The sequence below is a fragment of the Pectinophora gossypiella genome, chromosome 4 (assembly GCF_024362695.1).
Source record: "Pectinophora gossypiella chromosome 4, ilPecGoss1.1, whole genome shotgun sequence".
Classification (NCBI taxonomy): domain Eukaryota; kingdom Metazoa; phylum Arthropoda; class Insecta; order Lepidoptera; family Gelechiidae; genus Pectinophora; species Pectinophora gossypiella.
The window spans coordinates 8,907,385-8,932,691 of NC_065407.1; the positions used below are offsets into that span (position 1 = coordinate 8,907,385).

The 25,307-nt window shown below is 36.6% G+C and overlaps 2 protein-coding genes across 3 annotated transcripts in view; both read left to right on the forward strand.

Annotated features, from left to right (window-relative positions):
* Positions 1–20,023, forward strand: part of LOC126366515 (1-acylglycerol-3-phosphate O-acyltransferase Pnpla3-like) — a 30,169-nt gene extending 10,146 nt beyond the window's left edge. For both annotated transcript variants that reach the window (XM_050009648.1, XM_050009649.1), the window contains 4 exons: positions 3,541–3,717; positions 12,699–12,828; positions 17,883–18,012; positions 18,571–20,023. In XM_050009648.1, the coding sequence (XP_049865605.1) occupies positions 3,541–3,717; positions 12,699–12,828; positions 17,883–18,012; positions 18,571–18,740 (607 nt within the window). In that variant the 3' untranslated portion in view covers positions 18,741–20,023. The remainder of the gene's footprint in view (positions 1–3,540; positions 3,718–12,698; positions 12,829–17,882; positions 18,013–18,570) is intronic.
* Positions 20,024–20,502: 479 nt separating this feature from the next.
* On the forward strand, positions 20,503–25,289 carry LOC126366512 (protein Cep78 homolog). Its single transcript, XM_050009644.1, has 12 exons — positions 20,503–20,772; positions 21,006–21,193; positions 21,627–21,803; positions 22,217–22,391; positions 22,568–22,746; positions 22,984–23,054; positions 23,327–23,419; positions 23,591–23,748; positions 24,167–24,323; positions 24,412–24,637; positions 24,866–24,973; positions 25,119–25,289. The coding sequence occupies exons 1-12, from the start codon at positions 20,535–20,537 to the stop codon at positions 25,257–25,259; spliced, it is 1,911 nt and encodes a 636-aa protein (XP_049865601.1). The 5' UTR covers positions 20,503–20,534; the 3' UTR covers positions 25,260–25,289.
* The last annotated feature ends 18 nt before the right edge of the window (positions 25,290–25,307 follow it).

Sequence of the window (25,307 nt, forward strand, 5' to 3'; positions counted from 1 at the left end):
GTATTGCACCAGGGTTGCATACCTAGAAGTATGAAAAATATTTTGCTTCGCAAATCGTGTTAAATGACGCGCTTTTTGTTATCTTTTCCATTATTGCGACGTTTAATGACGGTATTTACGTTTCGAATGTCGATATCCCAATAATAAAATTTATTCTATAAACACCTTTAATATGGAATTTCTAGGTAGTTACATACATACATAAGATCACGCCTATTTACCTTTGGGGTATCCTGATACACCACTTTCACTTCTTCCGCTCTCATAAAAGACTTCATGCATACTCGCCGGTTTAGAGAACTCCTAATCTCACCTGACCTTCTTTAAAACATCCTGGATCTGATCGCTGAACGGCCTCCGTGGTCCAGTGGTTTGAGCGTTGGGCTCACGATCCGGAGCTCCCGGGTTCAAATCCCGGTGGGGACATAGCACAAAAATGACTTTGTGATCCCTAGTTTCGTTATGACATTACAGATTGATCACCTGATTGTTCAAAAGCAAGATGATCCATGCTTCGGAAGGCAGGTTAGGATGTTGGTCCGGGTTACTAGTTACTGATATAAGTTAATAGTCGTTACATGAGCCATGTCAGGGGCCTTTGGCGGCTTAATAGTAACCCTGACACCAGGGTTGATGGGGTTGGTAATCCACCTCACAACCCACACGATAGGAGAAGAAGAAGATCGCGGTATGTAGACCTAGGCCTTCCTCTTCCAAACCTACCACTTACACCCGTATGATAGGTAGTTAACGAAGTTTTAAAGAAGAATAGTCTTTATCTGGTAGTATCTATAGCAAAACATTGTTTTCAATTAGGTCAAGGCTTGACACCGACCTAATTATAAGTGAAAAGTTCGTCTTTCATAATATCTTGTTTGGATATACTGTGTGTGACGTCAATATTCTACGTCAATACATTATTCAATAATTTTGTTGTACTTATTACTATTAATAAACTGCGTTCTGTTTGTCCAGCGATTGAGAAGTTTATACAACATGAATTAGTTACGGTCGTTAATCGTTACGTGTAACCGAGTAAAGGAAACATTATATTTCTACATGTAATGCTCTTCCCTGGTCTATTTTGGATCTATTTAATGAGGGATCGATCTAACTGCGTAAATACTGTTTCTATGCAATACTCCAAGCCGCAGTGAGGGTGTAACTGGGTAGTTTCGTAGGTCAAAGATAAATTATGAAATTCTGATTACTAAATAAAGACATATCAGGGGGGCTAAAAGCAATAGCAATATTGCTTTCTTAGATGAATTACTTCGATGTGGCCATTTTAACTCCCCTAAAGGTGACAAAAAAAGTTTTATATTTCTATTTAACTTTTTTATGAACTTAATAAAGAAAAATGTACTAATAAGTGCGACATTTTGTCACGTTTTTTCTACACCATTACACGAAGCTTTTATTATTGAGCCGCCATAGGCCCCTGACATGGCTCATGTAACGACTACGTACTTCCATCAGTAAGTACGTAGTAACCGGGATCATCTTACTTTCGGATAATCAGATGATCAGCCAGTAATGTTCTCACTAAACTAGGGTTAAAGATTTATTAAAAAATGTGAAGTGTTTCGAACCCATTTATCATTACATTAAGAAAACATTTCAAAAAATATAAGTGCATATTTCTGTGTCTACTGGAACCAGCTCCAAAATAAAGACGTGGCCTAAAGGTATTTGTAACCAGGCCAAAAAATACAAAAAAAAGACAATAACAAAGTTTTTGATGTTTTTTGTCTAAGTACAATTTAAGAAAGTCTTAAAAAGACCACATCGAATCGAAGCAATTCATCTAAAAAGCAGCATGGAAATTTTACAATTGCTACATTCATGTAAGTTGTGTTTAGGGGGTTTAAAAAGGCCACATGAAAGCAATTCATCTAAAAAAGCAATATTGGAATTTGACATTTGCGCATATAAAAGTAAGTGCGCAATACAAACAACATGCAGCTCTCTCATTAAGAATCACTGAGAGTTTTATCTACATAAGCCAATGATCGACCGGTGATTTCGCTCACATGAAGCTATGTTATCAACGTCCGAAGTCTATAATCTACAGCTAATTAATCATAAGTCTTGTTCCTACGCCCTCTGATAAGTGCTATCAGCTACCTATCAATATCCTATCAATACACGCGTCTACATGATAATACCTTCATTGTGAATGTGTCAATAGTTCCTGTTTATTTCAGACTAATGTAATAAGGCGATACTTTTGTATAGTTTATTTTATTTTCTTCGGAAAACCAACAGCAAAAGAAATAATAGATTATGTTATAACTACCGTCATCATCATCATCATCCGTACGACGCCCACTGCTGGGCATAGGCCCACAACTAACTATACAATAAGCCAATTATAGGTTTTCGCAAATAACAACTTAATATCTATATGAGATGAAAACAGCAAACTCGCCAAAAAAAATCACGCCCCACCAGCATTTCAGAAGAAATAGTCTGTAGTATGGCTACAGACAAAAAATCTATCTTAATCTATCGTATTTTATAAAACCGGCCAAGTAACAGACAAATTCGCAACCTTTTACCGTTCAAAATTAGTCTTTATGAACCATGGCTAGGCTCATAAAGACTTGATATTTGAATACTATTTTAAATCATTAATTGAAAAGTAATTAGAGAGCTTGATGTTGGAAACTGTCTTTGCATCGCCGTGCGTTGCGTTTCTATAATACTACAATGGAAACTGTTTAGGGTTCCCTATCAAATTGGTAAGGCTACGACTTTGTCTGTCACTTGAGAGGCTCTTTAATATGATGGCAATAACGAGTAGGTAAGTATCTACCAGCAAGCTTTCTCATCCATAATAATCGAGACTATCTTAGCAGCTAGCTTGCACAGTTTCACCAAGAGAAAGTAGGCATCGAATATATTAGTGCGATATTAGTTTAGACAGATGCGCTTCTATTGGCAATTGTAAAGGTGTCATCGGAACCATTAGGTATATTTTAATACTAGAATACAGCATAATAATTACGTATTCGATCTTTTTGGAGAAACTTGTACGTGCGAATACGCAAGTACAATCGATTAGTTAGAATTTAGATTCCTTGGTGACCACGGGTCTGCAATTATCTTTATTTCTGTTCTAGTTACTGCCTGTTTTATCATAGATACTTAATATATAATTATGCTTTCTCGTCGTAGTTGTTTCGTTGCGTTATGGGTTTCTCTGCTTAACTAACTGAGCTTTCGCTTGCTAATTACGGATACAAATAACACATGGGTGTAAAATTCCTGGTTCCGGTCCCATATATTTAGCTATTATTTTCCCCTATAGGTATTTTATCAAAAAAAATTGAAATAACGATGGTTCTCTTCCGTTAAATATATAACTTTTATTCAATAGGTAACATAGTACCTAAAACAACTGCAGCTTCTCACAAGCTGTATAGCCGGGGAAATGAAGCTGCAAGAAAAACCTCACCAAGAAAAACCTTAAACCACTTTGCGAACCCCAATTAAAGACAAGATTTCACGGAGCCTAATACATTTCAATGTTCGCAGGTTCGTAACATGCACACCGAAGATGAGCAAGTCTGTATGGAAGCTCAGCTTAAACCTTCTGCAACAACTGCACGGGTTCCTCTACTCGGCCCAGGACAGATCTGAAGCCGCAGCCAAGATCTACTACAAACTCACCATGGATGCCAAGAAGGAAGACGGCTATCATTTAGATAGAAGGTAAGTTGTTCGGGTCTATTCGGAGTATCTTTGTCTTTGTCAAGGATTTCGAGTTTTGGTTGTCAAGACTTTTCTCTAATGAAAACGAACGCGAGTTAATCGATTGAACGATAATTCATAGTTGTTGCAATTTTAAGAAATATAAACTATGATTTTAACAGATTCCAATTCAAAAATATCTTTATTCATTAGGTGACATAGTTACATTTTGAATCGTATTTTTTACATAACGAACGTCTCATCCGCCTAAAACTACTGCAGCTTTTCATAACCTGTGTAGTCGGGGAAAAGAAGCTGCAAGAAAAACCTCAGCACAGGGCCCGTTCGTTCTTTTTTTTAAATAATAATACTGTTATACAATTTAGTAATTGGATATAACAGGTAGGTATCTATTTTTAATATATTTCGTTGGGTGTTGTTTGTATATTCAACCTTACTTAATAATTCAAAGTGGGTTCGATACACTAATGACCGCCACGAAGTTGCGACGTCTTGCATACGGATCACATGGTCGAGCGCATGTTGCCTATCACAAAATCCTTTAATCCTTATTCCTCTATCTTAAATTGCAGGCTGACTTCATAGACGTATTAATAAAAAACAATCGTTATCATTTTCAACCTTCACAATGATCTAAACTGACCGTTATCAGGACTTTCTGCATCTACATCCGTAATTATAAAACATTGTGATACGTTCTATCGTACACCTACGTGCTATCAAAATAATATCATACACTTTATCATATATTATTTTGAAGTTCCTTCTTTGCTTTTACAGTTTTGTTTCCGTATTTATCGTCAGCTTGGATTTTCCCACCGTTCCCACGATACTCTAATTGTTAGGAATAAGCATCACTTTAGACTTTTTCGATTTGCGTGGCACCGTGTCTTTCATTTCTCTCTTGTTTTGACTATACGAGTAGGACAAAGAATAATACTACGCATAGAACGGTAACTCTCCATTCCGATTTGTACCGGCTCTGGGTCTTACTTTAGTCTTAAATGGCCATAAGCCGCGGTAAAGGACTGATCGGGACTGTCTCACTCGCACTTACGCATTAGGTGGCACACGGTAACAATGATATTTTTGTATGGAGTGTCCAAGGTGGACCTGTGCTCTGTTTATCAAAATTTACAAGTCTACCGTTCACAAGCTTCAAGTTACTCTCAAGTACGTGTAAATTACGTTTATCAAAAAAAGTAGAGGGATTGTAAAATATACTTGTGAAATAAATATTCACACTTGTAACATATAATTTACAAGTGTAGTAAGTAGTAGTAAGTGTAGTTAGATAAACACATGCTTGTAATAATGAAATTTTTTCAAGAAAATTACTTGTAATACAGGACTTATAAGTTTTGATAAACAGCGCACTGGGGTTCCAATTGTCCACCCATATAACTAGGTATTGAACACATAGCTATATTATTATTTATTTTATTATTATTTATTTATTACTTATTTTTTTTTCTTTATTCTATGATATTGGGCGGTCCATTACTAAACCCGCGAGTCAGAATTCGAACAGAACAAAAAGGTGTAATTTATAGCATTATTATTTTTGGACCGTTATTATGTAATTACGTACGCATGCAATTATGTATATTGCAGTCTCATGTCCAAAAACTTACCATTAAGACACAAAGTCCAGTCTTATACAAAAAAGGGGTTGTGAAGGGCTTCTTGGTAGTTGAAATTTGTTTTTTTTTTATTTCCGAATGTATTTGTTTTTTTATTCTTATCTTGTACCTTTTGTTATGTCAATATCTCTAAAAAAAAACGAATTTTCTCTAGAATGTTCACCGTTATTCCTTCCATTAAGGAAACATTAGTTCGAATATCTATTAAATTAGATCATTACGCGATAGTATGGTAGGTACCTTCGGGCAAGCACTATAAAACTATTCAAGATTACAATTCGATACCATAGTAGTTCCGGATATCAGTTTTGTGAAAGATATATATAGTCTCACCATAAGGATTAATTTTTACCCTTTTGTTTGGTACGGAATTGTACAAATCCTTCCCAATAGTGAATAGCGCGCAAAATTTTATAAGGTAAATAGGTATACAGGGAGTAAGTGACATCGTAGCGAATACTGAGGGGGATGATTCCAACCATGATGAACCATGATTCTAAGTTAATATCTAGTAGAATTTTCTGTCGCAAAAGTATGAAACTGAAAATTTTCATAAATTTTCCGATAGGAAAATCTATTTGGATTTATTTGATATCAACTCAGAATCATGATCTGAATCAACCCCCTCAGTATTTGTTTACGCTGTCAATAACATCCATGTGTACTTATGGCTACTGGTATGTACTTGTGTAGAGTGTAAGGGGACGATTCAGCTCATCATTCTGAGTTAACACATGTTTATGGAACGCGATGTTCGTGCGTCACCCAATAGGGTCCACATAATATCAGCGTCGTGGTTCGCGCCGCGACTTGTGCTGAGTGAGGCCCTTTTATCTCAGGACGTCCACCACCACCTTATGATCATTTCGACTAACATCCTTCTTGCTTTTTTGTAATTGTTTTAGTGGAAATAAGATATGATATTGTTGTCTTTCTTTTTGTGTGTGGCGTCCTTTCATAATAAACTATTTCTATTCTATTCTATTCTTTTAAAAAAACAAAAAAAAAACATTAATATTTCGACAGAAAATTCAACTTGATTACAACTCAGAATCTTGGTCTGAATCATGCCTCAAAGAAGTAAAGAAAAAGTAATTAATAAGCGTAGTACTTTTTTGCAGGCCAATTTAGTTAGTGTACCAACAAAATTGATTTGACCCAATCTTTCTTAAAATATTTTTATTTCCTTTCTTTATTTAATTTATCAATAAATCAATTTGCCATATTTGCTATATCAATGATTACAATAGCACTAACAATAATTAATCATAATCACCTCATTAAGTGTATTTATGGCGGACGATTAATTAAAATACCTACTTTCCTGTTTCTAGAACATTCAAATGTTTCACTAGGTATCTGTTCAGTAGTTGCTGTGGTATTACATAGTGCCAGAACAGATTATAATAGGTATTTATTTATAATAATACGCTTCTAAGCATAATAAAAATAAATAAAATAATACTACGTTAGTCGATACGTCAATTATTGAATAAATATAATGATATATATCATTACATCCATTTTTGCCAGATTTGTCTTTATTTAGTAATCAGAATTTCATAATTTATTCTTGACTTAGGAAACTACCCAATTGTTGTACGGTCACGAGTACTAATATGTATACACTTTGAAACCATGTCACATTAACTTTTTTGACAAATTAAACCGTAGGCAAGTATTATCAAATGTCAAATATGTTAGTGCGACAGAGTCCTAAAGTGGGTACATGTATTGCTCATGACTGTACATCATATATACTAGTTTCTATTCAGTTGTAAGTAGGTATTATAAATATTTATGAGATAGTGAACTCTTCTGAGGTACCTATCTAGAACGGGTGATAAGAAGCCAATGACTTTCCAGGCTAAGTTACTCAAGAACAATATAGATTTTCCTTCGTTTAACCGTCTTAATTTCATGGATAACAGACATAATAATATGCATCTTTTATCTTTGTTTCTGGATATAAATGATGATCCTTTTTATTGAAAAAGGATTATCATTTCTATTAAAAAAGGATCACGCAGACACAATTACATCTTCTACCCATTATTATTCTGATCAATATGAAGAGAATCAATATAGGTAGTAACATAATTCTATACATATGTGATCCAAATATCAATCAATAATTATTTTCATACATGTCTCTGCCATTACACTGTATTTTGGAATAATTATGTACCCGATTAATGGGAAAATAGGTAATTATCACGTTAAAGCAGTACAACGCCATCTTTTTTTTTTGGTGTACGTAGCTTTGAAAGGCACTCATTACAACAAAGGACTGTATCGCGCATTCGTGCCCTTATCCGAATGTCCCATTTTCCCATGTTTTTGTTACTGAGAATTTTGTAGTCATTCGCGATAACGAAATTGATATTTAAATAAAATTCACTTATTATAAAAAACCATAAAGTAGACATAAACTGCCGACGACAAACATTGGAATTAACGGTTTCATATTTTGCTAAAAGTACGTTAATTTTTAATATATGTAAATAGATAATTTTCTCAAGTATTCTTAATTATCAGCTTCTAAATTTGTAACCGCTAAGCAGATTGTTTTTTATTTTGTATTCGCGAATTAATCCAGCCTAAATTATTTCATCTTCTTCTTCCGTGTGGGTTGTGAGATGGATTACCAACCTCATCAACCCTGGTGTCAGGGTTACTATTGAGCCGTCAAAGGCCCCTGACTTGACACATGTAACGACTACTTACTTACATCAGTAACTAGTAACTGGGACCAACGGCTTAACGTGCCTTCCGAAGCACAAATCATCTTACTTTCGGACAATCAAGTGATCAGCCTGTAATGTCCTAACCAAACTAGGGATCACAAAGTAATTTTTGTGATATTTGCCCACCGGAATTCGCATCCGGGATCTCCGGATCGTGAGTCTAACGCTCAACCACTGGACCACGGAGGCCGTTAATTATATCATAATACATTTGTTTACGACAAACAACATAACTATTATGTATTACTTGAGTTAAATACGCAGACACTCTCTCTTATGTTGTGATATGTAGATACAATATCACTTCTTGACACGTGGAACATTGTTTTCACGTAACGGTTATTTTATTTGAATCGACAGCGTTACAATGAATGCGTGTGTGATGTAAAATATTAATTAAACGTAAGGCCAATAACAGATTATCCCAGATTATTATGAAATAGTAAACAATGTTATTATGGTATTTACTTTAATTATGCTATTTTTATTATTCTTTAATCTTAATTCGTAGATAGGAAAAACTAACTGGGATGCCGTAAGCGTGTCCTTTAGAGAAAAGAAAACCTTAATTGTAACCATAAATTTCATTAAAAATAAAAACACATATACTTTTATGCATATCAATACAAGAAAAAGAGTTTGTAAATACCTACAAGTATCAAAGTAAAATCATTAATAATACACAAAAACAGATAAAGTTAATGATAGATTTAGCAAAAATGCGTTTCGTAATAAATGTGTCAGTAGGTAATATTTTCATCTTGATATATGTCTATACGGCCTTGAGGGTATTAACGGAACATTGTTTTCAGATTAAAACAGAACGCGTGCCGCTTCTAATCTTATGCTCATGCGAGTCGAAAATATTTGTGTTTTCGATAAAGCGATTAATGACGTATTCATAAGAATACTTGTTACATTGTTATAAACAAAACATCCTCAAATACCCTTTAGTAATCCTTTGTTGAAGTGCGCGAGAGCGAAGCCAACGACACGTTAGTGTTAATCTGATTAAAAAAGAGATATTAAAAAAATACATTTAAAAATTACTTGCTTAAGAAAATAAATATCTACAGGATCCATCATCGTTTGATGCAATTGAAGTTTATGACAAAATGGCTAAGACAATAACGCACATTCTACATTTAGATGTATTTCATGTGTTAGCAAAATCCATTTAAGTTTTTATTTTAACTTATCAATTTTATAAAATAGCATCACTTCTTGTGCTTCTACGATCATGCGCATCCATACAAGTGTAAATTATGTACATTTTTAATTTAAATACATATATCGTAGACAACTCCTATAGTTGTCGTATCCTTGCTACATCCTCATCACCACATACATCGGCGCGGCGTGCGAGATAATGTGTCTAAACAAATGAGATACACTATACATAATGCATCTGTATCTCAATAATGAGTCAATATGAGCCATTTCCTTTAACAGCTGTCAGATGATTTATCTTCGTTAATGATAATGATACCGCGACCTATTTGTGCAAACAAATTGTTATATCAATTCAGGACTTTAGGTCGACACGATGTGTTAACAATTCATTTTCGATTTTGTTGCATATACGTATTAAAAGTATGTAGTTTATTTTATGACCCTTTTTGTTGTAAAGACGTCGCGTATAAAGATTTGACAACTTAAAAGACATAAATGTTTTGATAATGCGTAATCTTGTGCAATTTTTTTCTTTTTCTTATATAAGTGGAATAATTGTTAGAATCAGAATCATTTATTCAACGTAATTATCATGGATAAACTTGTTGAAGGTCAATGTAACATTTTTGAATTTACGTCATTTCGCAAGGTGTTATGGCTGAGGAGAAGAAATGACAAGAAACTGCAACAGCAACACATCTTTTAAATCAATGAGGGTACATTACAAGTTATTTAATAACTAGAGGAACACATTCAATACCAGACATTTTTATCATTTAGGTAATCATTAATCTTATAATAGGCTTTTTTACATAAAGTAAGCTTCACGTGAGCTTTAAATTTGTTCTCTGACAAATTTAAAATATTATCTGGTATTTTATTGTAAAAACGTATACATAACCCCAAAAAAGATGAATTTAATTTACTTAATCTAGAATTTTGAACAACAATTTTATTTTTATTCCTTGTATTGTAAGTATGCCTTTCACAGTTTCTCGGAAGGAGAGATACATTTTTACGCACATACATAATGTTTTCATAAATATATTGACTTGCGACCGTCAGTATATTTATTTCTTTAAACAGCTCCCTTAAAGAGTCCCGACAACGCAGATTATAAATAGCGCGAACTGCCCTTTTTTGAATAATGAAAATAGTTTCTACATCAGCGGCTCGACCCCACAATAAAATACCGTAAGACATTATGCTGTGGAAGTAGCTGAAGTAGACAAGTCTAGCAGTGGGTACATCTGTGAGTTGTCGGATTCTTCTGACGGCATATGCTGCTGAACTTAGCTTGCCCGCTAGTGATACAATATGTGGGCCCCATTGAAGTTTTGAATCTACAGTAATTCCTAAGAAAACGGTGTGTTCAACAAAATCTAGTTTCTCGTCGTTAATTTTAATGTTATTATTTACTTTCTTTACGTTTGGTAGAACAAATTTAATACACTTCGTTTTCTTAGCATTTAGAACTAGGTTATTTACTGTAAACCAGCTTAGAACCTGCGACACAGCGCTGTTTGCTTCGTCAAGTTCCTCTAACTTTCTATCGATTTTAAATATAAGAGAAGTATCATCCGCGAACAGTACAATGTCAGCTTGGTTCTGTACTACATAAGGTAAATCATTTATGTACACTAAAAAAAGGAACGGCCCCAAAATGGATCCTTGAGGAACTCCCATTTGAACATGAGAGCCCGAAGAAGTCGTACTATTGATTTGTACCTTTTGTATCCTATCACCTAGATATGAATTTAACAAACTGAGAGCTCCATTATTTAATCCATAGTGCCTCAATTTCAAAAGCAAGGTCTCGTGATCCACGCAGTCGAATGCCTTAGACAAGTCACAGAATACTCCTACGGCATTCTGCGACTTCTCCCAAGCATCGAAAATGTGTCGAACAAATGTGACACTCGCGTCTGTTGTAGACCGACCCTTAGTAAAACCAAATTGCTGGCTGTGAAGTAAGTTATTTAAATTAAAATGACATAGCAGTTGGTCGAGAATAATTTTCTCGAAAATTTTACTAAGTACTGGTAGAATAGAAACCGGTCTATAATTCGTGGGGTCTGATTTTGTGCCCGATTTAAAAAGAGGTATAACTTTACTGATTTTCATTAAATTTGGAAAAGTGCTATTTTCAACACTCATATTAAAAATGTAAGCTAGATATGGTGCTAAGATATCAATAACAGAGCTCATCAATTTGACAGACAATCCCCATAAATCTTTCGAGGTTTTAAGTTTCAGCTGTTTGAATACTTTAACAATACTACTCGGATCAACGCGTTTAAAATCAAATAATTCAGTGCAAGCAGTAACATTAAGTACGATATTAAGTACGATTCTAACGTGAAATGTCAGTAGCAAAGTCACGACGATCGCCCGTGCGGATCGAAACAAGCGAGCATTGCGATAACAACAAAAGTGCGCAAATGTTGTTTGACGTCATCGATGCCTTGTGGCGGAGATAGCCTAGGTTGGTTAGTGACCTCGCCTCTCAACACCCCACTTTACGATGAACAACCCAAATATAAAATACAATATGCATGTCCCACGCTGGGCGCAGGATTCATCATCATTTTTAGGGGTTAGCCGGAAACACACCCAAACCCGGAACAATTAAGAAATTACAGCCCTCTAAATTACTTTCGCGGTGCTTTATTGCTACTAATATGGAAAAACCCGTTCTAATTTAGCAGATAAACACTAAAATTGTTTTGGTACAAATGGTACTTTTCCGTAGGTCATACAATTTAGATATTACTGTTTATATCTTCCGTGATCTTTTCATTACTGTCTCAATTAACTATCTATCTGTTTACGCAAATCGCGGTTGCCAAATTGGCAAACTAATTAATAAAGAGTGTTCAAGGGCAGTTTGTTAGACAACAGGTCATGACATGAGTAAAAAAAACCACCCACTTACAACCAGGCGTAACGTTTACTACCAAAAATTTTCATGTTATTATGTCATCAGGGAATGCCTTGCAGAACATGTGGAAATTGGCGAATTTTACATTTCATTGATTGATATTCGGCAGTATAATAATACCATTTTAGGACAGGCCTTTCATTAAATTCATCATAATCAGTCACGGGCACGGGCCTTCCCTATGGATGGATAGGGAGATCGGGCGTTAAACCATCACGCGGGCCCAGTGCGGATTGATGGTTATTGACGACTGCTAATGCAGCCGGGACCAACGGCTTAACGTGCCTTCCGAAGCACGGATGAGCTCGAGATGAAAACTTTTTTTTTTACTATGACCGGCCTTTGCGAAAGTTTCTTAACTTCAACAATCTCAGACCGAGCGCATTAACCGCTGCGCCACCGAGTTCCTCCCATTAAATTCAATCATCATTTATGAAAACCCCTTTAATGACAATGTTATCTTGTTATATCCAACAGGCGGGCGAGCGAGTTCCGAGTGTCGTACAACGACGTCATCACGGATTCGGACACTTTCGAACACATCCTGAGCGTGACGTCACACAACGATGCCCTACTTGCGTATTACTATCTCGACAGCGATAATAAGGTGAGAAAGACAAACTTCCTTATTTGCTCATTCATTAGTCAAAATTGATAACTTCTCGGATTCTATCAGTACCTAATCTTTTCGATTGAAGCTTGTCAAACACCTTTAGATACATATCATTAATCATTATAGCCATGGTGGTTTCACTGTAGGCAAGATAATCTACCCACAGGTACTGTTACACAAATGGTTATCTTACCATGAAGGGAAATAAGTCGACTATACACACGATTTAGGAGGCAGATAATCTATTAATAACATAGATACCCTACAATTACGCTCAAGTGTAATTAATAATTATGTCTAAGCAAATAGCCCAAAATCAGTAAATGGAAGAAAAAGATAGAGATCTCTGAAATATTCCTGATAAGTCAAAAATCGAAACTTTTTATAGGTAGGACTTATTATACTTTTTTCTATTTAACTTATTTATGAATTTTAAAAAGAAAAATGTTATAATAAGTGCGACATTCTATCACTTTTTCTATGACGTCATAGGTTGCTTTTTCATACGAATTCCATAGTAATTTCATGTTTTGACGTTTAGTAAAAAGTAACTGATTTCACTAGTTGGAAACTATCCTATTTATCATTGCCGTGTTACGATATAGTTCATGCAAGCACGTACAAACATTTTATTTAAAGAAATTGCTGAACTGTTAAAGGCCTTGTGTAATATCAAGTGTATTATTATGCAATGTTATAGGTACCCAATTAGTTGTGTAGATATAGTTATGTCCTATCGACGAATGCCATCTGTTGTGATGTACTTGTACCTATTCGTCGGATGGGTCGGGTGATTGTGACGTCAAACGTCAGGAGGTCTTGCCCGGCGATCATTGGCGGGCGATAATGATAAACTATGAACAAATGTTACTCCATTTACTGCACGTGTATGCTATTATCAAGGTTTATTATACATAAATAATTTTCATATAAATAATAATAATAAGATATTGTTTATTAAAAATAACAATACGTTCGCATTTTAAATCGCAATTATTGATTTCTTGTGTTGTTCTGTGATATTATTTCCGAGTTAACTTTTCCTCGTATTAAATCAACTTTATTATCAAAACAAACATTATCAAAGCTTACAAACGTAACAATTGTGGCTCTCTCGATCAATAGTTATAGACTAGTAACTGCGTACTTAACGTGCTAAATACACGCAATGGGTGTTGTTGAAAGGAAATATGAAATTAGCTGTTCGCTATTTATGTTGAAAGAAAGGATGTCCTGTTGCAGGCCATGCAACCGATGTCTTACGCGTTTTAAATAGGTATACGTATATAGGTACACACACACATATATACACCTAAAAAAACTGTAAAAAAAACTGCTGTTGTGGGCAGAGACACAAAAAAAAATGGGTGTAGGTTAAATAAGTATACACCGTACAGCGTACCGAATACTGAGGAGGATGATTCAGCTCATGATCGCAAAATTCATTAACTTATTTAGTTATTTTCAATTCCATAGATTTGCGATGAAAAATTTCACTTGATATTAACTCAGAATCATGAACTGAAATCAGTACCTATGCGTTACGATGTCACTTACACCCCGTACGTACGAGTACGTAAGAAAAAGTAAGATGATTCCGTGCTTCGGAAGGCACGCTAAGCCGTTGGTCCGGGCTACTAGCCCAAATACCTCCACCAACCCGCAATGGAGCAGCGTGGTGGAGTATGCTCCATACGCTCTCCGGTTGATTGAGGCTGTGCCCGGCAGTGGGTATATAGGCTGTTTATGTATATGTATGTAATGTTCAAGTAACTAATTGCTATTGTTATTATTCGCTCTACTCAACGCACATCGTTTCCGACTTGAGACTTAATATTGACCTATACGAAGAGTTCATTCGCATTTGAGCGTAACTTATTATAAAACAACAATTTAGGAACCACTGTATTCGACTTATGAGTTTGAATTTATGTTTGGATCATAGATAATTGATATCACGTGGTTCCCAGGACATGTGCCCGGTTAATGGCAACAGGCCTTTATTACATGGGAATTGAACTCTTAAACATAGCTCTTTAGGAGATAATGTTTATACTATACACCTCTGCCTATTCGCATATAGGGATATAGGCGTGATGATGTTATGTTATGTAATTTAGGAATCTTTATTGCCTTTACTTTTGGAATATTCACTCATCTCCTACTGCTTTTATCCGTTTAACTAAATGTATTGGCACCGATTCCTGCAGACACCTTCTAATTTTAAGTTATACCCGTTATTTTCTTATCCGCCAAAAAGGAAAGGGACTGACCCGGGCGAATAAAATAGGCATTTCGCTGGTATGCAATCCGTTTGACGTGCTGTCTACTTAACTCTGTCGGGTTATTGGCCGATGTAAAATTTTTAGACGGTTGTTTTCGATTTCTGCTTAAAATTGTCGTGTGTTCTATAAAATTTATGCCTGTATGAGAACGGATCAGAAAAGACAGGTATAACTTATAATAAAATTAGATGGCGTCTGCGCAGACGCCAAGTGCTAATTCCTAAATTAGCACCATTATTTGTCTATGAATATGAATAACCCCTAGGTTGTAGAGGTTTCAAACAATAACTCTTTGTTACCGCGCTTTGTGGCAGTTTGTGTTACGGCCCCGGGTCATTAACCAAATAATCATTTATTTATTTGTTATGTATTTATTTGGCACAGTGACGTAGGTATGTGCTGTGTTATAGTAATTTTGCGACATTATAGTATTTAATGCATTTAGTCATGTTACTATCTGAGACCAACTCGAAATGACTTCTGTCCATACGGCCGTTATCCAGATTTGAACCTTTCGCATGCGTCTAAAAATGTATTCGATATTCAAATTCAAATATACTTTATTGCGCCAAAATAAAAGAAAATCGAAATCGATATTTTTTTTATTCAAATTCAAAAATATCTTTATTCAGTAGGTAACATAGTTACACTTTGAATCGTCAATTTTTACATAACGAACGTCTCATCCACCTAAAACTACTGCAGCTTCTCACAACCTGTATAGCCGGGGTAAAGAAGCTGCAAGAAAAACCTCGGCACAGGGCCCTAGACGTTCTTTAAAAAAATAAAAAATAAACATAAAATATTGGTATACATTTTAGTAATTAAGCTGCCTAATATCAGTTCTCAGACAGTTAATCCCATGCATTCATATCTTCTAAATAATCACTAACTTTATAATAACCTTTTTTGTAAAGTTTTTGTTTAACTACTGTCTTAAAACAGTTGAAAGGCAAATTCTGAATGTCAATGGGAATCTTATTGTAAAAACGTATTAAAAGATTTAGTAATCTTATGTAATCGACTGACTTGTAATAAATTATTATAAACAATTGCAGAGTACATTATCATGTTTAGTACAGTACATCACTAACTTTTTAAAATTTTTACCGTGCACTGCAGTTTCGTCGATTATAATAGGTATGTTATTATTGTACTTGTAAAATGTTATTGTTTATCGACTGGTATGTGACTATTATTCTCTTCGAAGCCCGAACTTCGTACCGTGAGTAAGAGTGTATAACCTTTAGTAACATGGCATCTGTTGATAGCGGCTCCTTTGTTTATATGTTTGCGAACATTGATAGCCTCCGATGATGTTAAAATTATTACTAATTACACTGGATAATTATCTTGTAGGTGTTATTTATTTCGTTACAATTAACCATGATAAAACTACAAAAGCATCTAAACCGGCGAGCATGCATGAATCTTTTCTTGATTTTTTATGAGGGTGAATCCCGGTGGGGACATATCACAAAAATCACTTTGTGATCCCTAGTTTGGTTAGGACATTACAGGCTGATCACCTGATTGTCCAAAAGTAAGATGATTCGTGCTTCGGAAGGCACGTTAAGCCGTTGGTCCCGGTTATTACTTACTGATGTAAGTGAGTAATCGTTACATGAGTCATGTCAGGGGCCTTTGGCGGCTCAATAATAACCCTGACACCAGGGTTGATGAGGCTGTTATTCCACCTCACAAACCACACGATAAGAAGATGAGGGTGAGAGTGGAAGAAGCTAAAGTAGTGTTTCAGGATCTTAGTAGGTGTGATTCTGTGGCCTCTGCCTACCCTAAAGAGAGATAGACATGATCTTATGTTGTAAATTACAACGGCTACTTAAAATGGCTGGATGTTTTGTAAAGTGTAATCATTATCAACATCATATCCCTAGCATTATCCCGTTTTTCACAGGGTCCGCTTACCTAACCTGAAAATTTTACAGGTCCGGTTTCTTACAGAAGCGACTACCTGTCTCACCTTCCAACCCGCGAAGGAAAAACCAGCCCAATACAGCACAATAATATAGTTTAAGCACATCCCTCCGAAAATGCATTTCTCGAGAATGTGGGTTTATTCACGATGGTTTCCTTCACCGCTGAGCACGTGATAATCATTTATGATCCAAACTTGAATTCGAAAACCTATTCGACAGTCATTGGTTTAGGCCTGTGCTGGATTCGAACCTGCGACCTCAAAGTGAGAGGCAAGCATTTTAGCAACATGGCTACCACGGCTCGAATCGGCTTTGTAAAGTGTGATCATGGATCCAAATACTAAAGCAAGTGTTATATTATAATAGTAGAAGCTGCAAAGAAAATTAGGTAGTTTTTATCAGCAGCAGTCGATAATACTCTCGAAAGTACCAGTGTGAATGAAGTACCTGCATGTTCTATAAGAGGTGACCAAAGATACCAAGCTTATTCACGGTAAAGACAAACATTTCTTAAAAAAATAAACTACACTGCCTACCTTAACCTCTTGCGGTCGACATTTCCAGACACAATAGTTAAACAATGGTGTATAGATTTTAAAAGGATATGCGGTGTTACGACTACAAGTTGGCACTTGGTAATAGTAGAATATTGAATAAAAAATTGTAGGTGGACTAGGATACTTCGAATAAAGAGACTGCAAACGAAAGCGCAGTGTAGCGTCTGCCACTGTCGTCAAGTAGAAGCATTTATGTACGACGGAACATGAATGGAAATATTACTTCCGAAAAAACTAACGAATATCCTCCGTCTCTATTGTTGCAGGTGAAAATGACCGAGATATACGACGTGACTGACGCCGACACGGAGGCGGTGCAGTCGCCCATGGAGCGTGATGTCAACAAGCAGCTTGAGTTCGACAACGACTGGTCTGCAGAATTCATGGCCGACAATGGTACGTTACAATATACTACACAATAATATATCTTAGGATGTGATTACCAAAAGCTGAAATCTTCTGAGGTAAAGTCCTCACCCCTGGATTATGGGTGTAAGTTTCTTAAAGACCGTTACATATAGAATGTTTAATTTTACTGCTGCTATAAGAATATGACTGACACGACTCGATTGAGTCTTTTGCACTAGGCTGTAGACTTGATTCCTTTGACGGACTATAATGATCGTTATATGGGTATACCTAAACCCGCGTAATCTGTTGTTTTAGCATACATACATTCCTAGCATACCTTGATTCTTTTTTTAATTGACCGATTAATAAACAAAGTGAACCCGGATTTCAGAATTAAATTAAACAAATGTAGTTCGTAGGTACAAATGCAGTGCATTTGGTATGCATTAAACGATCAAGAGGTCATCTCAGGAATTTCAAGTTTTTTGTCTCAGTCTTATGATTAAGTAAGCATCTATAATACTTACTGTCATCCAATATCTTATAGTTTCAAAGTTGCCTAGTCTCGTGAAGACTGGTAATGTAAATCGTTTTTCGTTACAGATGAAATTGACATCGACGCAATAGACGAGGACGAACTCGGAGACAGAAACATATTCTCCGACCCTGAGAGCGAGTGGGCGCAGGGCTCTGTGTCAGACCCTGAGAATGACGACGTGCCAGAGTCAGAACGCCCCGCCAACGCTAGCTATAATATTACCTATGCCGAATAACATTTAGTATATTATACAATTTGATACTACCTACGGTTTATTAAAAAAAAATCAGTAGTGCAGGTCAAAATATTGTGGCAAGAAATTTGAGAAAATAAACAAAAAGTCAGCATGGTATTCTGACAGCCTAGAGCTGAATAAAACACTAAACATAGTTACTATAGTTACTCTGCATGTGTCTTAAATATTGCGTGTACAAGTTAGTAACAATGGTAACGCTAGCTTATATATCCAGCTTTATTACGATATTACATTCCAAAGAAGTTTCTTGTTATTATTTTTAGCAGTTATCATTCAGATATCCCAACCAAATTAATGCTGATTTGTGATAAAATATTATATTTAAATAAGTTGTTAAAGTCTGTGTAAACTTGTCAAGTTTCATAACTTCCCAGTACGATTAGTTAGCACAAAGTCCTGATGCCAATGCTATTGATTGGTATGTTTAAAACCTATTCCAATGAACCCGACTAAGTCATCATGTTATAATATTAACGCAAAGAAGTGTGCTCGATACAGGGAGTTGAACTATGACATCTGTATTTAGGATGTTCTACATAAGGGAAGGCTGGCGTTGACTAGAATACGAGGTTGTCAATCTTGGTCATTGCGCCAGCTAAGTAAATTAAGTTACCCGATTAATTGTAAGAATTTAAGCCTGGCCATAAATTATTTTCAAATGGATCAAGAAATCAGAAGTATAACTGATATATACTATTTTTCGTTATTTTCCAAGTCAAATAAGTTCCTTTTTGGCCAGGATTTAACACTGTTAAAAATAAGCAACCATGAGTTAGGTACTTAAAACAATATTTTTATTATACGCGACTAATTGAACTATTAAGTCAAAATGTGATATCCTAAAGCTATTCTTAATAGTGGTTTAATGTGTAAAAAAATCATGTATTGTTAATGTAGAAAAAATGTAGTTAAGTTGATCCAAGCTCTAAAAGGTTTTTGATTCATTGACGGACTGATAAAACCGGATATAATTGCCGGTATCTTAAGTCAGCCGTAGTTATAAATTGTGAATTGGGTACCTATTTGGTGCAACTGGATGTTTATAAAGCTCTCTTAACACACGAAGTTAGGAAAGATTCAGCCTCGACACGACCTAAATAATCGTTACCATTTCTTAAAGATATTAGAATTATAACGAAGTTATTTTGGAGAAGGGTAATTTTATAAGTATTGTTATTTAATGGTCTCTTAACGGTTTTAGTGAGTACTCAGTTTTTTTATAAAATGTCACAAAAATCTTTTTAAATAAATATTAAAAGTGATTTGTTTGGTTTCATTTGCCTTATTAACCCTGTCGCTTGTCGTTCGATTTCAGCCTCCTAATAATATGTAATTTAAGAAACTTAGTCTTACTTTTGTCTGCAGAAGACCCCAGGAGGAGTCATACTCAAACTATATCTTTAAAGATATAATGTTGGTTCTAGAAATAAATAAGCAGTGTCACCACTGTTTTCGAAAATCTATGGATGTGTATAGAGATTAGAGACTCTTGTGTGAAAACCTACATGAGGTCCGTGTTGCTCTATGCCAAGTTGCAAACAAATGCCATTACGTCAAAGATTGCACTGGCCATTGACACCGTAATATACTACGTCAAAGTCAAATGATTCTAATTTCAAACCGTCTTGTCATTACATTTTTGAGCTTATTATTCGACAAAATCATATTTATAAACGTAATTTTTTTAAGCTAACGATAGCGATTTGCCTAGTTATATTGCACGGTTACGTGTGACGGATGTTTTTTTACTAGTTTTGTTGATTTTTTAACGCTATGGTCGGTAAGGGGGACGCGACAAGCAGTAGAATCTTCCACCAATGTTATCTGAAGTGTTGCAAGCTCCAAAACCTGACGCCGCTGAATGCGGTAATCCCGGGCGGGAATGGGAAGGTGTTGGATTTCTGTGTGGACAGAATCAAGTACCAGGACTGGCCGCCAATTCTAAACGCGCTCAGTTGTGATCTGAGCTTACACTCTATTTCTGTAAGATGCCGACAGCAAGTCAAAACTGGTAATTTACGACACCTACTCTACGGAAAATATTAGAGACCGTTATTAGATTCTTCACTTTGGCATCACATACGTAAAAGACTTTGCCATTCCTTATCATTCTTTGTTCAAAAACACCTAACTACACATCTACGAATATTTATGGGATCAAAATGCAACAATTCCTTATATCTCTTGAAGCTCTCAGAAATAATACAGTTCTACTTTTTCATTTAAGTCTCGTATTCTCTACAGTATTAGAACACATAGACTGCGAAAGATTAGCAAAGACAGTGAACAAGCGTGCGGTGATTCTAACAAACTTCATGTTGAGCAACCTGATAGAAGCTTCCACTCAGCTTCTGTCCAACACCACACTCCTGACGTCTTTGCTACTTGAGGGGTTGCCATTGAAAATACCCTACTTGAACCCATTGTGCGAGGTAACTGCTTATGGAATAGTATTTTTTAAATTTACGAACAAACCAGAATGGTCGAGTTTAATAAATAAACAATAGACTTCCTTTCAGTGCATCAGTTCATTGCAGGTTTTCACGATTAACGTTTTATAAGCATATCTATTTATAGATATGGGATCACATACATTTATCAACGCCCTATTTAGTCATACATGTTTTCTTTTTATAGCTAGTCGTAAGAAATTAACTATAATCTCATTGGGCATGGCCAATTTTGTATTAATGAAGACTTTGAAATTGAAAATGAAATCAATTGATTATTTTAAAATTATCTACTTTAGACCTACACTACAGCTCTAATCTTACAGCTACGTTTACCATAGTACTACTCTACTCAGGTATTAAACTACCACTCAAGTCCAAAGTTCCCTGAATTAGGCTCCGTTGATTGTACCAGGCGCTGCTAACGAATAATTCGCTCCAACACATCTACCTGCCACGTTGTCTGGTCGGAGACGCGGGCTGCCTGGCTGTATGCAAGGCGGTGCGTTGCCTGCCCAACATACTGACGCTGGACTTGTCCGGCTGCGACCTCACGGCGCTTGGTGCCAGCTACATTGCTGATTTGATCAAGGTAAGCTCACTCTTTCAGCCTCAGATCAGCCGATTATCTAAACTATCGATCATTCAAGTTATAAGGCGAGCGGACTTCTTAGTCTAAGAATTAAGATCGGCTTGACTAGACTATGAAATAAGACGCCAATTGTAAATCGTATGGCGATAAGTGGATATCCACTGAGTATGTATGATCTCTGGAAACATTATCTGATTAGAGAACCGCCCCATGCGAATGATGTGCTGCAGCTTGTCAGCTGCAGCTGGGTTCTGGGTTGTCACCCAGCTGAGACAAAAAAAACAGAACAGGGTCTTGACGGAGTTCAGGTTGCTCGATGAAGCAAGAAATAAAAAAAAATCATGATACCGAACCGTGGCGCTACTGCCATTTATGCATCGACACTGCTCAACGTTGTTCTTACGTCCATTCAGTACCAGAAGATCCACCGCTACAGTGAGAACTGGATACACACACTGCGCTACCGGTTGCCGGAGCTGGACGCGATGTCAGGGCTCCGACGGATCACATTGTGTGCGAACCCACAGCTGGGCGACGCTGGAGTGTGCAAGTTACTTGATGTACTTGCTGATGACTTGTGGATAAAAGGTAAGACTGTGCATTGCATTGCTTACATAGACGAGTTACAAGTTCTCCTAAAAGAGAATGGAAAGGGTTAATCAGAATATGAGTATGTTGAAGTAAATGTTTCTCAATTGTCGCTCGATCGATTCTGAATGTCAACATAGTTTTGATGTCTCAAAAATTAAAATATTATCTTCCAGCACTGGACGTCCAGAACTGTGGTCTATCAGATCTGACTGCGTCGGCAGCGTTGCATATGCTGCAGTCGAATACGACAGTAACGATCTTGGACATGCGACATAATGCGGATGTCTCCAGTGAGTGGCTATCCAAAGTCCGCGCGGGTTTGAGGGAAAACGAACGAGGGGTGGGAGGACAGGTTAGTATTCCTTTAAAGGTATTTGTATTACAAGTGAAGCATTCGCTTTTTCACCAATGTTTCTTGCCCGGGGTTACAGCCCGTGCCGGTTAAGTTTTCATATCCTGGAACACTTCTCTATACAGATGAACTAAACAATTTCAAAGACGCATCATATCCTCGCCTTTTCTTGTACTATCTTCTAATATTTGCATGATTTATTCTATCTTCTATATTTATTCTTCTAATATTTACTAGTACTCATGGCTTGGCAATGCAAGTGGAACTACTTCGAGTGACGGTAGATCCGTGAAGTCGGTCATATCTAAGTAAGTAACATACTTCCCTAACAGTTTACTCCTACATACATTAACTGACACCTCGTTAATCCCCATCTAAGCTCAGATATTAGATCAGAGCTTAAACAAATATAATGTTCACTCGTATTGTTCTGTGACAGTCCTTAGTGATTACAGATGGTAGTAATAAAAAATGTATGAGGTTTCCTGCCGATCAATCTCTACATCGACGATATCACAAATAAACAGCGGCAGAGGTTTCGCTAGTGCAATAATAGTATCCTGTGTTATTGGTATTGCAGAAATGGGATTATGTCAAGGGATAGACTGTCATCCAACACAAGAACTGGCCAGAATAAGTACGTCAACAAGACAAATGTAGTTAAGAAAGAAAAGTGAGTATTAATTTCGACATTATTCAGACTTCAACTTTATTTGTATCATACAGGTAGTTTCTTAATATAGCAAAGATCGGAACATTGCTTTCAGAACTTATTCGACTTGACTGTGTCACCTGCTTTTTGCTTCTGTTATAACTTCAACCAAAATAGGTGTATTGTTGTCAGGGATTATTCCGATACGCTAGAAGAACAGCTGCAAGAGGAGATCTCGCATCGCCAGCAACTCGAGGAGCTGAACCTACAGTTGGTAGATCAGATGAAGCAGCTGAAACAACAGCAGATACGGCTCTGGGCCAACGGGGGGAATGGCGGGACATCCTCAGGTACGAGAAACAATCGGTTTCTCAAAATGTCTCTTAGTCCCAAAAGGTGCCAGTCGTAAATGCTTGGTCGAGGGACATTTTGCGAAAGCGGCTTTCTCTAACCTAATCTACCCTACAAGCTCCTACTGCTGTGACTTTGCCCCTTCTATCAACGTTCACTTGCTCTTTGGTAAACTTAGAGTTAAACTTTTGACCCTAATCAGACGAAGATCATGTTTCTACCAACAAGTATTTAAGAAGTTGCTCAAATAAACCAACTAATAAAAAGGTTGTGAAATTGTGATCCTCTACCGTAATATAGGTAGGTGGATATTTTGTATCCCCTATCTTAACATTTAATTGTCTCCTACAATTAAATTCTTAACGTAGCAGAAGTACTTATATGCGGAAAAAAATATGTAGTTCTTAATATTCCTAGGTTCAGAGCAATCTGTCCAAGCTAGCTCAAGATCGTGCGATCTATCGAGCAGCTCGGGCTCCTCGAGTTCGGTGCCGATTGACCAGAACACGCTTTCATACATACAACAAGCTTTCAAGGACATATATGCCTTCATCAAGAACAACCAGTGTCATGGGTAAGTATGATGCTAAATAATGTTCGAATCAAAAAAGTAGATCAAGACTGTCAAAGCAATAAAAAAATCACAAAAGTTATGATTGCAGGCAATGCCTACACGAAGGACACATAAAAGATGACGAGGCACAGCCAGTGGAAGTGATAAGGGAAGTACGGGAGACTGAAGAGATAGAGACGACTGACCTCCGCGTCAACATCTCACCGAAGAAGGCGCAGAGTTCGCACATCAAGCTCGTCGACGTCAAGATGAGCAAGACTACGAAGTCCGCACACATGCTTGGCGACTCACAACATAGGGACAATACCGACATGGTGAGTTGGCACAAATCACTCAGTAGATATGAGCGATTGATCATTATCTAATGTGTCACCCGTTGCTTGCCTCAGGCGCAACGACGCTTTAAGAACGAGTCGAGAGCAGGCGGCGAGTCGTCACAGAGGAGCTCGCGCACTGCTAAGCGAAAAGGGCCAAGACGCCGGCCCACACCACAACACTAAATATGGTGGGTGTCGTACTACTAAACGCTACTTTTGTTACAGAAGCCGGAAATGATTGAACGACAGATGGGAGATTCGAAAAACGCTCATGGTGATGATCAGATTACCGTTGAAGACTTTATCGCGACTCAGACCAAGGCTAATAAGAAAGTAAGTTAGCACTAATTGGCCCAATTTCCAACAAACACTTTTTAAACAAACGAGTTTCTTCGAGACTTTATTGCTAACTTAGATACTGTGTAATGTGTGTTCTTTGGATGCTGAATAAAATGATGGTGTTTGTGTTTGTTGACAGAACATATACGAGACGATTAGTCCGTGTAGCAGCATAGTAAGCGACTCGTCGGAAACGTTGGTGTGTTCGCCAGAGTCCTCTCTCGCGCCCAACCCACGCGAGGCACTCTACTCATCCACTAGCGACGACGAAAGCTCTTGAAATCCACCTATTTATATGAACAAAACTTTTATGTGTGAAGATTAAAAA